This window comes from Dermacentor andersoni, chromosome 7 (assembly GCF_023375885.2).
Source record: "Dermacentor andersoni chromosome 7, qqDerAnde1_hic_scaffold, whole genome shotgun sequence".
NCBI lineage: Eukaryota > Metazoa > Arthropoda > Arachnida > Ixodida > Ixodidae > Dermacentor > Dermacentor andersoni.
Genome location: NC_092820.1, coordinates 11,899,644 through 11,913,465, shown reverse-complemented (window position 1 = coordinate 11,913,465; position 13,822 = coordinate 11,899,644). Strand labels below are relative to the sequence as shown.

General features: G+C 53.1%; 1 protein-coding gene and 1 pseudogene across 2 annotated transcripts in view; both read right to left on the bottom strand.

Annotated features, from left to right (window-relative positions):
• Positions 1-1,032: 1,032 nt before the first annotated feature.
• On the bottom strand, positions 1,033-2,704 carry LOC126535640 (fructose-1,6-bisphosphatase 1 pseudogene; annotated as a pseudogene).
• Positions 2,705-13,234: 10,530 nt separating this feature from the next.
• brun (trafficking protein particle complex subunit brun) overlaps positions 13,235-13,822 on the bottom strand; it is a 642,817-nt gene continuing 642,229 nt past the window's right edge. For both annotated transcript variants that reach the window (XM_072289153.1, XM_072289154.1), the window contains exon 24: positions 13,235-13,411. In XM_072289153.1, coding sequence (XP_072145254.1) covers positions 13,256-13,411 — 156 coding nt within the window. In that variant the 3' untranslated portion in view covers positions 13,235-13,255. The remainder of the gene's footprint in view (positions 13,412-13,822) is intronic.

The following is a 13,822-nucleotide window of genomic DNA, read 5'->3' as shown; positions in this document are numbered from 1 at the left end:
AGAGCATCCATACGTAACACTAGGCTGGTATTCGCTTCGTCAGCCCTGTCCAAACGTGCACTTAACACGCAGCATTTGCACATAAAATGCGAATAAAATGCACATAAATGCACATAAAATGCGAATCTGTAGAGGTCGAAGCCTCTACAGATTCGAACCGTGTTTCCTTCCAATTCACCGACGCCTCAAACTCCTTGCCTTTAACCTTCAGTTGCTTGACCATCTTAGCAGCACTCTATTATCGCTACCACAAAAAGCTAGAAAAAAGACCACTTGCAACCATGTGCACAAATTAAATTCTGCCTACCGCAAAAAGCCGATCACCTAGAAAAGAAATACTTAACTACCTGTCTAAACTAGTTAACTCACAAATGAGCCCTGCAAATCTATAGCTGCCGGCCGGAAACGACCCGGCCGTTAGGTCACTGACCTGCTCTTTCGCGAGCACTTCACCTGACTAGCCTAGATATAAAAACTAGCCTAAATCTAAATTCTCAATATATTAAAGGAAAGAACTCATCTATTTGTCGTAGTCACGGCGCTCTCGCAGTCGTCCGTCCCTCCGGTCCCGGTCACCACGGGTAATCCGAAGAGCACCGAAAACAAGCGTTCGCACCGCAAAACTGTCAACTGGGTTACGTTCGAGGGCGCCACTCAGCGCCAGCCGCTGTAAGTGCTGTAAGTATACCTGCTGCGTTTCCCCTTGCTGAAATAGTCATTACTTGTCTGGTCCCTGAGTCGAGCAGTTCGGCTCTTTGAGGCGCTTCGCGCCAGGCCGTTAGGCCTCACGCCGTAGGTCCCGCGTCCGGCCGCCCCCTCGAAGCTACTACAAACTGGCGACGAGGTAAACCGTTCTGCTTACTACTTGCTTCTGCCGTTCTATTCCTGCTTCCGGTATGCAAGACGCTGCAACTACGTCTGCTTCTCCGTCAGCCTCAACTCTCGCGCCTTTGTTCCCGGTGCCCAGCATGGCGATCGCACACCCCGTGCCGCCTTTCCTTGCATTACCCTGTACTCCTTCGGTACCGTGGCTCACGTGGAAACGTTCTTTTTGTACGTTTCTCCAGGCAACCGGATGCGAGACACTACAAGAGAGCAAGAAAGCCATTTTACTCACTAACTTAAGCTTCGACGACCTGGCGTCGCAAAGGGATCTGACAACTGCAGCTTTCGAAGACATTCTTCGCCTCTTCGACCGACATTGTGAATAAAGCACCAATCCCCTGGTGCATCGTATTATCTTCAGGGACAGGAAGCAACGACCCGGGGAACCTTTCAGGACTTCGTCACCGCGTTACAAAGGCTATATCTATAGCGCCTGCTTGTGCGTTCGGCGCTTGGCACGCGTCGTACTTGCCACAAAACTTATTTCAAGGCGTTCGCAAATCGAAACACAAAAGCAACATGCGCTTGACTCCAGTGGCACTCTCATTAACTCAGCATCCGTGCGGAAGGTTTCTGCAACAGTAGCCGAGCAAGTTGCTATAGCTATAGCACTGACGGACCTTCTACGTTCCAATATCGTTACAGACTCCAGGTCTGCAGCCCGAGCGTTCGCCTTCGGCTCGACTCAAAGGAGGCGGCGGCCATCCTCGGCACCGAGGGGGCTGCTGGTTTTCATATTGCTACGGAATAGTATTACCAATGACGGAGAGGCGAGCAGTAAGAAGACGACGACGACGATTAGAGGCTAGCGCGGGCTGTTACCTCTTGGCCAAGTGCGGCGTATTACGTTGTAAATATACTTGTATATAGCTTTTCATCTGCGTCTTCTTACGTAACATATCTGGTGGAGGTGCGGGGTACATAAATATGCCGCCGTACTTGAGCGTCCGGTGGACATCTGCGACCATGGGACCAATGTAGCGGGCACCGTAAGGCTTTCCAGTCTTTGGGAACTTCTTGTTCTGGACGTACTCCGTGACTGCGGGATCCCACGCGCTGGCGTATCCTTCGTTGATGCTGTAGATCTTACCGATCTTCATGTCGGTATCCGTGAGGATGAATTCGCCCATGGCGGGGTCCAACATGAATCCATTGACCCCCTGGCCCAAGCCCATGACGACCATTGTCGCGCTTCCATACAATGCGTATCCCACGCACACCGCGTTCTGCCCCGTCTGCAATGCATCTTTCGCGTTTGGTCGTCCCGAGCTAGTCTGACGAAAGATGGCAAAGATGGAGCCAATGGACCCGAGGCAGTCAATGTTGGATGACCCGTCCAGAGAGTCGAAGCACACCACGTACTTGTCCTGCTTCTCGGTCTGCACTTCAACCACCGTGTCGTTCTCCTCAGAGACCAAGAGACAGGTGGTGTACGAAGACTTGAGCAGGTTGATGAATAGGTCGTTGCTGAGCACGTCCAGCGTCTTTTGCTCCTCACCCTGAACGTTCGTGTTGCCCGCCATGCCGTACAGCTGGGCGATGCCGGCTCGTCGCACGCATGCTGCGACAGCCATGATGGCAGTTTGGATGGCAGTCAGGAGCTGCGTCAGGTCTCCCATGGCGCCGGGCACCTTTCGCTGCTCGGCCAGGACGAACCTCGTCAGCGTCATAGTATTCGTGTCGATTGCTTGTCGCGATGCCATGCTGCGGATGGCCTCCTCGGCTCTCGCAGCCTTATCGCTGGCGGGAGGGCAGGTGGAGAGCGGTTCGGTAGGCCGGGTATCTCGTCTCCCAGCAACAAGCGGGCAAGGGGGTGTCCCGAAGGTCGCCAGCGTGGCGGCGAGAGCGCAGCGAAGGGGCTAGGCGAGAGCGGCAAGCAATCGGGCGCCACCAACTACTTCCCGCTTGTCGCCTGCCTTCTCTGATGTCAGGGGAAGAGTCGGCCCTTGCCGCCGCTACCCTGGACCACGGACAAGCGAGGATCTGGTGGAGGTGGACGTTACCTGTACCTCGTCACGGAGCTTCGCAGTGGACGGTACGTCGAGCCTAGCTTCATGGCTCCCGGCGATCACAACTCGACTCAGCCGCCTTCGACACCTGCTGCCACTTCGACGACCTACATCACTCTCCCTGCTCCTCGTGATCCTGGCGTATTCTCGGGCAAAGATGGGGAAGACGTCGAGGACTGGATCAGCCTGTACGAACACGTCAGCCGCAATAACCGGTGGGACCCTACTATCATGCTCGCCAACGTAGTCTTTTACCTCGGTGGCACACCTCGAGTTTGGTTTCGGACGCACGAAGATGAGCTCACCAGTTGGGATTCGCTCAAGCAAAAGCTCCGAGGCTTGTTCGGCAAACCCTACGGTCACAAACTTGCCGCGCAGAAGGCGCTTTCCGGCCGTGTGCAGACGTCAACAGAGCCCTATGTCACGTATATTCAGGACGTCTTGGCTCTGTGCCGCAAAAAATTTGATGCACACATGACTGAGTCAGACAAGGTATCCCACATCCTCAAAGGCATTGCCGATGACGCCTTCAACTTGCTCGTATTCAACAACGTCGCGACGGTGGATGCTGTTATAGAAGAGTGCCGCCGCCTGGAACTCGCTAAAAGCCGACGTATCGACCAGCAGTTTGCCCGTTTGCCCAACACCCCAGCGACATCTTCCTGTGCCGACGCTCCTCGTCCCAACAACACTGGCGATATTACCAAGATCGTCCGGCGTGAGATTGAGGCCGCCTATCCGGCTGCCTTCGACTCCAGCCCCACCAACGCACCTGCAGTCACGGTTTCCCTGATCCAGGCAGTTGTCCGCCAGGAGTTCGAAAACAAGGGCCTTCACACCATCTGCTCGGCCCATCGCCCTGATACCCATCCGGCTTCTTCGATTCCGCCCCGTCCCGCATCTTCTTACCCACCACGTTTCCGCAACCCATCTGAATGGCGCACTGCTGACGACAAGCCCATTTGTGTTCACTGCCGTCGCAACGGGCACATTTCTCGGCACTGTCGAAGTCGCTGGACTTCCCCGACCCGGTCTGCTTATACTGCCTACTCTCGCCCCTCAGGTGGCCCTTCTCGTCCCGATGCCGCACGCTCCGATAATGCCGCCACTGACACTCCTGCGCCGAACCGCCCCTATTCTCGTTCACCTTCGCCCCAACGACGACAATCTCGCTCTCCCCAGCCCCGTCGCTCCTTTTCGCCGACTCCCTTCGGACGCCGCTCCCAGCCGGAAAACTAGACGATGCAGCGCCTCGAGGTGACGCTGCATTGCTCCCTACGCCGCCAAATCCTCTACTGACGTTGCCCACTCATCTGAACCTTCTTGACGTGCAAGTCGACGGTGTTCCCGTATCTGCTCTAATAGACACTGGGGCGCATTTGTCGGTCATGAGCGCTGACCTTCGTACCCGCCTGAAAAAAATAATCACGCCCGCCACGACGCATGTTGTCCCTGTCGCCGATGGCGGAACAGCCCCCATAATTGGTATGTGTGCCGCCCGTGTCTCCTTCGCCGATCGCTCCACAATTGTGCTATTCACAGTCATCGCCCACTGTCCCCACGACATCATCCTCGGCTTAGACTTCCTCTCCGCACATTCTGCTCTCATCGATTGTTCCGCCAGTACTCTCCGCCTTGACCTGCCTGTTCTGGATCCCGCTGAACCACACCCCAGTCGCCTCAGTTCCGTCGACTTCGTTCGCTTGCCACCTTCGGCACTGACTTGCGTTGACCTAGTGTCATCCACACCAGTGCCCGACGGTCACTATATCGCGGCTCCTATGCAAGACGTCCTCCTTACACACGGGATCACGGTACCTCATACCGTTTTATCTATTCCGGCGAATTGCGTCTGCCTGCCAGTGGTCAATTTTGGCTTGACGACATAAGTGCTGCCACGCGGGATGTCTCTGGCCCAGCTTTGCTCATTCGAGGATCACTAAATAGCATCTATTGAGATAGACGACAATTCAGCCGATCCTCCTCTACCATCGCAGTCGACAACTTGTACCATCGCCGACTTACAGAAAATGATTGCGCCCGACATGCCATCCAAGCATGCTCGTGAGCTCTACCGCGTTCTGTTTTCCTACAACGATATTTTTGACTTTAACGATCGTCCTTTGGCCCAAACTACAGCTGTTAAACATCGCGTTAATACCGGCGGTGCCCCTCCTATTCATCGCCGCCCGTATCGAGTGTCACCGGCTGAGCGTCAAGTTATTCACGCAGAAGTTCACAAAATGCTTGCCAAGAACATCATAGAACCTTCATGTATTCCATGGGCGTCACCGGTTCTGGTAAAAAAGAAGGATGGCTCATGGCGCTTTTGCGTGGATTATCGGCACCTTAACAGGGTTACCAAAAAGGACGTGTATCCCCTACCTCGGATCGATGACGCCCTTGACTGCCTCCATGGTGCTCGCTACTTCTCCTCTATTGACCTCCGCTCCGGATATACTGGCAGATTGCCGTGGACGATCTCGACCGCGAGGAGACTGCTGTTGTAACTCCGGACGGTCTTTATCAATTCAAAGTGATGCCGTTCGGTCTATGTAACGCTCCTGCCACTTTTGAACGCATGATGGACTCCCTTCTTCACGGTCTCAAATGGTCCACGTGCCTGTGTTAGTTGGACCACGTTATAGTATTCTCCCCAACATTCGCTACGCACCTCGAGCGCCTCTCAGCAGTCCTGGACGTTTTTTCGGCGAGCCGGTCTGCAACTCAACGCATCGAAGTGCCAATTCGGCCGTCGCCAGATTACCGTCCTTGGACATCTCGTTGACGCGAACGGAGTGCAACCGGACCCAGGCAGGATCCATGCTGTTACGCACTTCCCTGTTCCGAAGTGTGGCAAGGATGTGCGCAGCTTCATCGGCCTTTGATCATACTTCCGCCGTTTCGTGAGAAATTTCGCCGCCATAGCACGACCACTAACCGAGCTTTCAAAAAAAAGACACCCCTTTCCAGTGGGGCGATAACGAGGCCTCAGCATTCTCGCATCTAATCGACGTTCTCACAACGCCTCACGTTCTGGCCCATTTCGATCCTCCTGCGCCTACCGAAGTCCGTACTGATGCCAGCGGTCACGGAATTGGCGCAGTACTGGCACAACGCATGCGCGGCAACGACCGTGTTATCGCTTACGCCAGCAGGCACCTCTCACCCTACGAGCGCAACTATTCCATCACTGAGCGTCTAGCCCTAGTTTGGGCGGTTGCGAAGTTCCGCCCATACTTATATGGCCGACCCTTTTCCGTTGTCACAGACCATCACGCGCTTTGCTAGTTATGCTCACTGAAAGATCCTACCGGAAGACTTGGTCGCTGGGCCTTACGCCTCCAAGAATATTCATATACTGTCACCTACAAATCTGGCCGAATACACAAGGACGCTGACTGCCTGTCTCGTTACCCGGTAGACGAGCCTGACGACGCCGACAGTAGTACCGCCGACGGCATTTTCTCTGTGTCTGCCTTCGCTAACATCGCCGATGAGCAGTACCGAGACCTACCGCTGTGAGCACTCATCGAGCGTCTGCACTCTACACCTACTGACGCGTCCGTTCGCTGATATGTCCTCCAGGGCGGCATTCTGTACCGAAGGAACTTCCTCCCTGACGGATCTGACCTTCTTCTTGTCGTGCCAAAACATCTACGACAGACTGTGCTCTTTGAGATGCATGACGCACCTACTGCAGGACATCTTGGCCTAACCCGCACGTACGACCGCGTCCGCCGCCGCTTCTATTGGCCTGGTCTCGCTCGCTCCGTCCGACGCTATGTTGCTGCCTGTGATACCCGCCAGCGTCGGAAAACACCTCAGGTGCTACCTGCCGGTCATCCCCGATCACTGTCCCTGTGGAACCGTTCTTTCATGTTGGATTAGACCTCCTCGGTCCCTTTCCCACGTCATCCTCTGGGAACAAATGGGTAGCCGTCGCAAGTGATTACGCCACCCGCTACGCTATCACGCGGGCTCTCCCTACCAGCTGCGCCACTGACGTCGCGGACTTTCTCTTGCGTGACATTATCTTACTTCATGGCGCCCCGCGACAGCTGCTCACTGACCGTGGTCGTAACTTCCTCTCGAAAGTTATCGCTGACATTGTACGTTGCTGCTCCACTTAACACAAGCTGACTACCTCATACCATCCTCAAACCAATGGCCTGACAGAGCGGTTAAACCGTACTCTTACCGATATGCTGTCCAAGTACGTTTCCAAGGACCACCACTACTGGGACATTGCCCTTCCTTGCGTCACATTTGCTTATAATTCTTCCCGGCACGACACCGCCGGATTTTCTCCCTTTTTTCTACTCTACGGTCGCGAACCGACCTTGCCCCTTGACACGGCACTTCCTCCTGCTTCCGGCACTTCCTCCTCGGCGACCATGCACGCCAGCTTGCCCGTGCTCGACTGACGGACTCGCAAACCACTCAGCAGCCTCAGTACAACGCCCGCCACCGTGACGTACAGTTTTCGCCTCGTGCGCTCGTGCTCTTGTGGTCGCCCTCTCGTCACGTCGGACTTTCAGAAAAGCTCCTTTCGCGATACACAGAGCCCTACCGCGTGCTGCGACAGGTGACGCCTGTGACGTACGAAATTGCTCCTGTGAGCTCAACCTCGTCATCTACTCTAGCATCTAGTGATGTCGTGCACGTCAGTAGGCTCAAGGCCTACTACACTGCTTCCGAGTCCGGCCTTTAGTCACTCCGGGACGGCGCTTTTGCCGCCGGGGGTAGTGCTACGGAATAGCATTACCAATGACGGAGAGGCGAGCAGTAAGAAGACGACGACGACGATTAGAGGCTAGCGCGGGCCGTTACCTCTTGGCCAAGTGCGGTGTATTACGTTGTAAATATACTTGTATATAGCTTTTCATCTGCGTCTTCTTACGTAACAATATTATCAAATGGTTCCAGACCCATATGGGAATCAATGTGCACCCTGAGGTCGTTAATGCCAACAAGTTGGCCCATGACATTGCGCGAGGTCTTACACACTACGGTGGTTCCGGTGGACTCACGGGCGGCGACTTAGCACTGTACAGGGATTCGCTTCTCACCTTCCATGAAATCTTGGCACATTATCAACTTGCTCGGCGGGCCTTACCGCTACCACATCCTAAACTCACTAGACCACAATCGTCGGCCTTTCGCATGCTCCAAACGGGGTCGTTCCCCTCCCGGGGCAGATTCAGTCACTTCGAGCCTAATGTAGAACCCCACTGTCCACACTGTGGGGAGGCGTACTGCTAATTATCTCATATGCTCTGGCAATGCCCTGCGTTACGCAGCTCATCGCTTGCCACTCTAACGGACTGGGAGGCAGCCCTTAAGAGCGGCGACCTTTCAGAGCAACTACAGGCTGTCCAGAGGGCCTGCGACAGAGCGGAGGACCACGATCTTCCGACCCCGACGTGGTTGCTGCCCGCGACGGCTACGGGGACTCCCCGAAAAGGGTGGTACCCTAACGCGGTTCCTCATGGCCCTCAATAATGTTCTTTGCCTGTGTCCTCGCCATTCCGTAGACGCTTCTCAAGCGAAAATGGCGCTGCATGAAGCGCGACTGTAAACAAACAATGCCGGCGCGAGGGCTCACGTGATACCATTAGGCCAACAGCAACGCGGCGTTGGCCAGAGGGCGCGAGGAGCAGGCGGCATTCTTCAATGCGTGGCGCTACTTTACGAAGCTTCAGCGGCTTTACGCATCCCGGCCGTTGCCGCGGCGGCAGCGTGTTAAAGGTTGTGCGTATGGCATGTGCTGTGCTTGCTTTCCTATGCGACAAAAATGCAGGTGCTAAGCTGTGGCGGTCGAGTGCTGGGCTGTGACAGTGCAAGCATTACACTCGTCCACAGCCTGAAGAGGGCGCTCGGGGCTGGCGTGCTCACTGTAGGAAGAACTTGGCAAATGGACAAGAGTGAGAATATAGTGAGCTTCTAAGTGTAATAGCGACAGAAATACAGAAAGAGAAACAACATGTTTGTTGGAAAGGAAAAAAGGAACCGAAAAGCTGGTGGAACAGGGAGATACGAGAAGCGATCGCGCCGAACGACAGAAAGCATCGCGAGAGCACAGGCAGGCAAAGAAGAAGGCGCTCTTGCCGCAGGATGAAGTAACCAGTAGAGAGAGAGAGAGAAGAAACTTTATTATTGAATGGCCGGCAGTTTCGTTGTGGTGGCCTCAGGTGGCGGCTCGAAGTCCTTGGACTCGGGCGGCATCTTTGGCTTGCCGGACGGCCCAGAGCTGGTCTGCCAACTCTGAACTTTTGAGAGCCGCCTCCCAGCGGCGGCGACGCCGATGGAGAAGGTCCCCGGCGGCCCCCGCAGCTGGGGCGGCGTCGGGGAGGAGCGAGCTCGAGGCTTCCCGTACTGTGGTAACGGCCGCGATTACGGACGCGTCGCGAACGGATGTGGTCCCATTACCGTGGTTGCCGGCACATTCCCAGAGCACGTGTCGCAGCGTTGCTCGTTGTCCGCAAGCTTTACAGGCATCTGTTGTATATAAACCTGGGTAGAAGTGATGTAGGACCGCGGGGCTAGGGTAGCTGTGTGTCTGGAGCAAGCGTAAAGTTACGGCCTCATTCCTGTTTAACTTGTCGTGTGGTGGCGGGAATGTGCGTCTTTGGAGTCTGTAGTGTTGGGTGAGGTCTCTGAACGTGGTCAGGCGATTGCCCCACGCCCATTGTGATTCTTGTTGCCGCATTTCTGTTGTTGTGTCCCGATCAGGCAGATCCGATGCCCCGCTCCTGGGGGCGGGGGCGGCGGCCACATAATCTGCGGCGGCTCGCCGTGCGAGACCTCGAGCCGTGGCGTGGGCCGCCTCGTTGCCCGCGAGCGGGACATCGGTGTGTGCCGGTGTCCAGAGGAGGAAGACTGTAGAATTTTGGGGTTGCGAGGGCGATGACGAGTCGCCGTCGTCACAAATTTGGAGTATGCGGACCGCTTCCCGCGAGACGCGACCGCGCGCGAAGCGGCGCATAGCCGCCTGCGAGTCGCTGATCACGATCGCAGCTCTAGGCACCGTGGCCAGTGCTATAGGGCTATTGCGGCTTCTTCGGCCGCCTCCGTGTGTCCCGTGGTCACTGTAGCGCTCGCGAGGCACTTACCCGTGCGGTATACAACCGCGATCGCGTGTGCGATTTTATCTCCCTCATATCACGCAGCGTCTACATACACCGCCTCGCTGCTGTTGCCAAACTTCTTCTGAAGGTCTCTTGCTCGTTTGTTGCGTCTCGCGGCGTGGTGCGTCGGGTGCATGTTTTTGGGAAGCGGCGGGATGGGAATAAATGGGATGGGAAGTAAATGGGAAATATACCGGCAGAAGAATAAATGGGAATAAATGGGATGGGAAAATGGGAAATATACCGGGAAAAGAAGCCTATGTTCAAATACTGGTGCGAGCAAAGATAAAAGGTGAAAGTGAGCGTTGGTTGTCAGAAATACGTCAGGGAAAGAAGGCCGCACCCAGAATATTTTGGAACCCCACAAAATTATTAGGCAGGAAGTCAATAAGAATACAACATATCCTAGACAAAGATGGAAATAAACTGGAAGGAAAAGCGGCAATAAATTACATCCGAAAAATAACAACCGAATCTTTCCAAGGCAATGACGAGGTTGTATTTTAAGAAAAAAGAGCATGAAAGAGACGTAGGTGGAAAAGCAGCTGGTGCTGACAAATTTCAACTGGAAGAAAGCCGAAGAGAAAATTCCTAAGAGAAAATTCCTAAGCGCACAGCCACATGGCTAGACGAGGTTCCCGTTAAGCTTGTAATGAACTAGAACCAAAAAGTAAGGAAGCTGTGGAGAAAGCACTCGTACAAACCACTGACCATTACATCGGTAATATACAGACTAGCGATGCAGGCAATCAAATTAAAGCTGCACGCATAGTGGCATTTTGGGAGAGCTTCAGAATTGCTTCAGAATAGGTAGGCGTTTGGATGATAACTTGTTTGTTCTTACTCAGTGTATTGAAATATCAAAAGAAGAAAGCAGACCGTTGCATGTGGCCTTTTTAGACATTACCTGAGCCTACGACAACGTAGACCGCAACATTTTGTGGTATATTCTGGAAGGGAAAGGCTTAGGTAACGATTGTATACAGCTTTTGAGAGAGATTTACCTAGAAAATACCGTTTGCGTTGAATGGGAAGGGATGAGGAGCGAGGAGAAAGTCCATATCAACAAGGGACTGAGGCAGGGCTGCCCTTTATCCCCGCTGCTGTTTATGATGTACATGGTGAGGATGGAGAGGGCGCTAGAAGGAAGTAATATCGGGTTTAATCTCTCATACAAACAGGCGGGTACAGTAATAGAGCAGCAACTCCCAGGTTTATTTTATGCGGACGACATTTTGTTGCTAGCTAACAAGCAAAGTGATTTGCAACGTCTGGTTAATATCTGTGGACAGGAAGGCAACAATCTTGGTTTGAAATTTAGTGTTAGAAAATCAGGTGTTATGGTATTCAATGAAAACAGTGAACAGACAGTGGAGATACAGGGCCAGGAAATACCTCGGGTAACAGAATATAAATATCTTGGTATATGGATAAACGAAGGCAATGGATATATGGAAACACAGAAAAAAACCATAACAGTAAAGGGGAAGAAAAATGCAGCCATAATGAAGCACAGAGCGCTATGGGGATACAATCGGTACGAGGTCCTCCGAGGTATGTGGAAAGGTGTAATGGTCTCAGGACTTACTTTTGGAAATGCGGTTGTTTGCTATAAATCAGGGGTGCAATCAGGACTCGACGGGAACCAAAGGTCAGTGGGTCGCCTTGCATTGGGCGCTCACGGGAAGACTACAAATGAAGCTGTGCAGGATGATATGGGCTGGACTAGTTTTGAAGTGAGGGAAGCTCGCAGTAAAATTGAGTATGAAGAACGGCCGAGTAATATGGAAGAAAGTAAATGGGCTGGGAGAGTGTTCAGGTATCTGTACAGGAAAAACATTGATTCACAGTGGAGGAAAAGAACTAGGAATCTTACCAGCAATTATGCGGCCCGTAGGGTGAGCAACACAGCAACAAAGAACGTCAAGCGGAAAGTCAGAGAGGCTGAATTAATCTCATGGGTGGCGGCAATGGAAAAGAAACCTGCCATGAGTAACTACTTAAGAGGAAAAGACGAAATCAGGAAAGAAACCATTTATGATAACTCAAAGGGAAGCTCATTACTTTTCGAAGCGAGATCGGGAGCCTTAGAACACGCACCTATAAAGCGAGATATAAGAAGGAAGAAGAAGCATGTGCTTGCTGTGGTAAAGCTAGGGAAACTACGGAGCATGTTTTATTAGAATGTGAAGACGTCTACCCAGCGGTCGATTTAGGCACCACTGGCCTCCTTGAAGCCCTTGGGTTCAGAGGGAGCAGTGGTAAAGCAAACATGTCCGCGATAGACATTAGTAAGAGGCGACTGGAGGATTGGTGGAAGAAAAGTAGGGAAATGACAAAAAACGGAGACATACAAAAGCAAACTTGGCAACAGGGGATCAGAAAATTTCGTTGTGGGAGTTCATGGGGTTTTTCTTGTTTAATCTAGGTAGGCAGTATAATAGCAAGAGCTTGGTGGCGCAATTAACCCACCGGCCCGTTCCGAAGGGGACGCTCATAACATCCATCCTGGCTAGGCGCGCAGAAGGAGAACGCGCGCGAGCAAAATGGCTCCGACGCGTTCACTCAGTGTCGAGGACACCCAGGCCCGAAAGAAGCGCCGCACATAACAGGAGCACACAGCGAAACGTATGTATATAATGTATTCCTACAATTATAATTCAGTTACGTACAGCCCCATAATTCAATTAATGTTTAACGCTTCTGCCACAATGCGATGTGTCATGTGAGGCATTAATAATGCTCAACCCGCTCAGAGGTTATGAACAACGACGCACAACAACGCCTCAAGCGAATACTTCTCCCTGTGTGTTCTGCGGACTACGCAGACGAGCAGTAGTGGTGCATGCGAGGTAGAGTTTAACATCAACTCACCGCTCTTGTAATTGGACTAAACGCTGAAAAAATTACATATTCGCTGCCAACATCACCGCTAATTACTGTAAATTAAAGCAAACGGCATTCAAAGCTTCGCTTACACCGATTCCCACAGTACGTGGGATCCGCATATCTTTAGAAACTGTCTTCTGCCACCTGCCTATGCGTATTCCTTTCCCAGACGGCGCCCGACCCAGTACTTGCGTGAAGAGTGGCCCCTCAACTGCTATACTATAGAACCACCATGCGAAGACTAACGAGAGGCGATGACAAATTACGGACAGGGACAGATGATGCCCAGAATTGATGCAAGTAATTCGAGGAACACAGGCGCAACAACAAAGGGCCGGCGCTTTATTGCTGGGGTGGCGCCACAGTGATTTCGATGGGCTGGCAGCACTTCCACACGCGCTCGTCGTCCAGCTGCTGGCAGCTGAGCTCCAGCTTGTAGACGCCCGTCAGCAGGAACACGATGGTGAACTCGTGCGCCTCGCTCGCGCCGGGCTCCGCCTGCGTGACGAACACGGCGCGTCATGCATCTGGGCAGTTTTCTCGACGATACTTATTTGTTCGCTAATGTCGCAGTTGCTCTCGAGATGCATTGATGGCGCTAGCAGAGCAGCAGACAACTACACGACATAAGGGTCACAGTTTTATCGTTCGTGTTATTCGCTTATTAATTAAACTATAACAAGCGCTGTACGTGTCACGCAAGCAGCGGCAAAACTCGACGCGCTCTGTCACAACGCTGGCCTAGCGAACGCGTCGTGCAGCCTCTCGCTTCAACGCATCTCTGATTGCACGACTGGGAAAGCGCACGTGAAGACATCTCTCCGCACCCGCTTTTGATATGCACGGCCGCGCTAGAAGACATTTGTGGAGTGGACATCTGAAACATGGAGAGAGAGAGATGCAAATGAG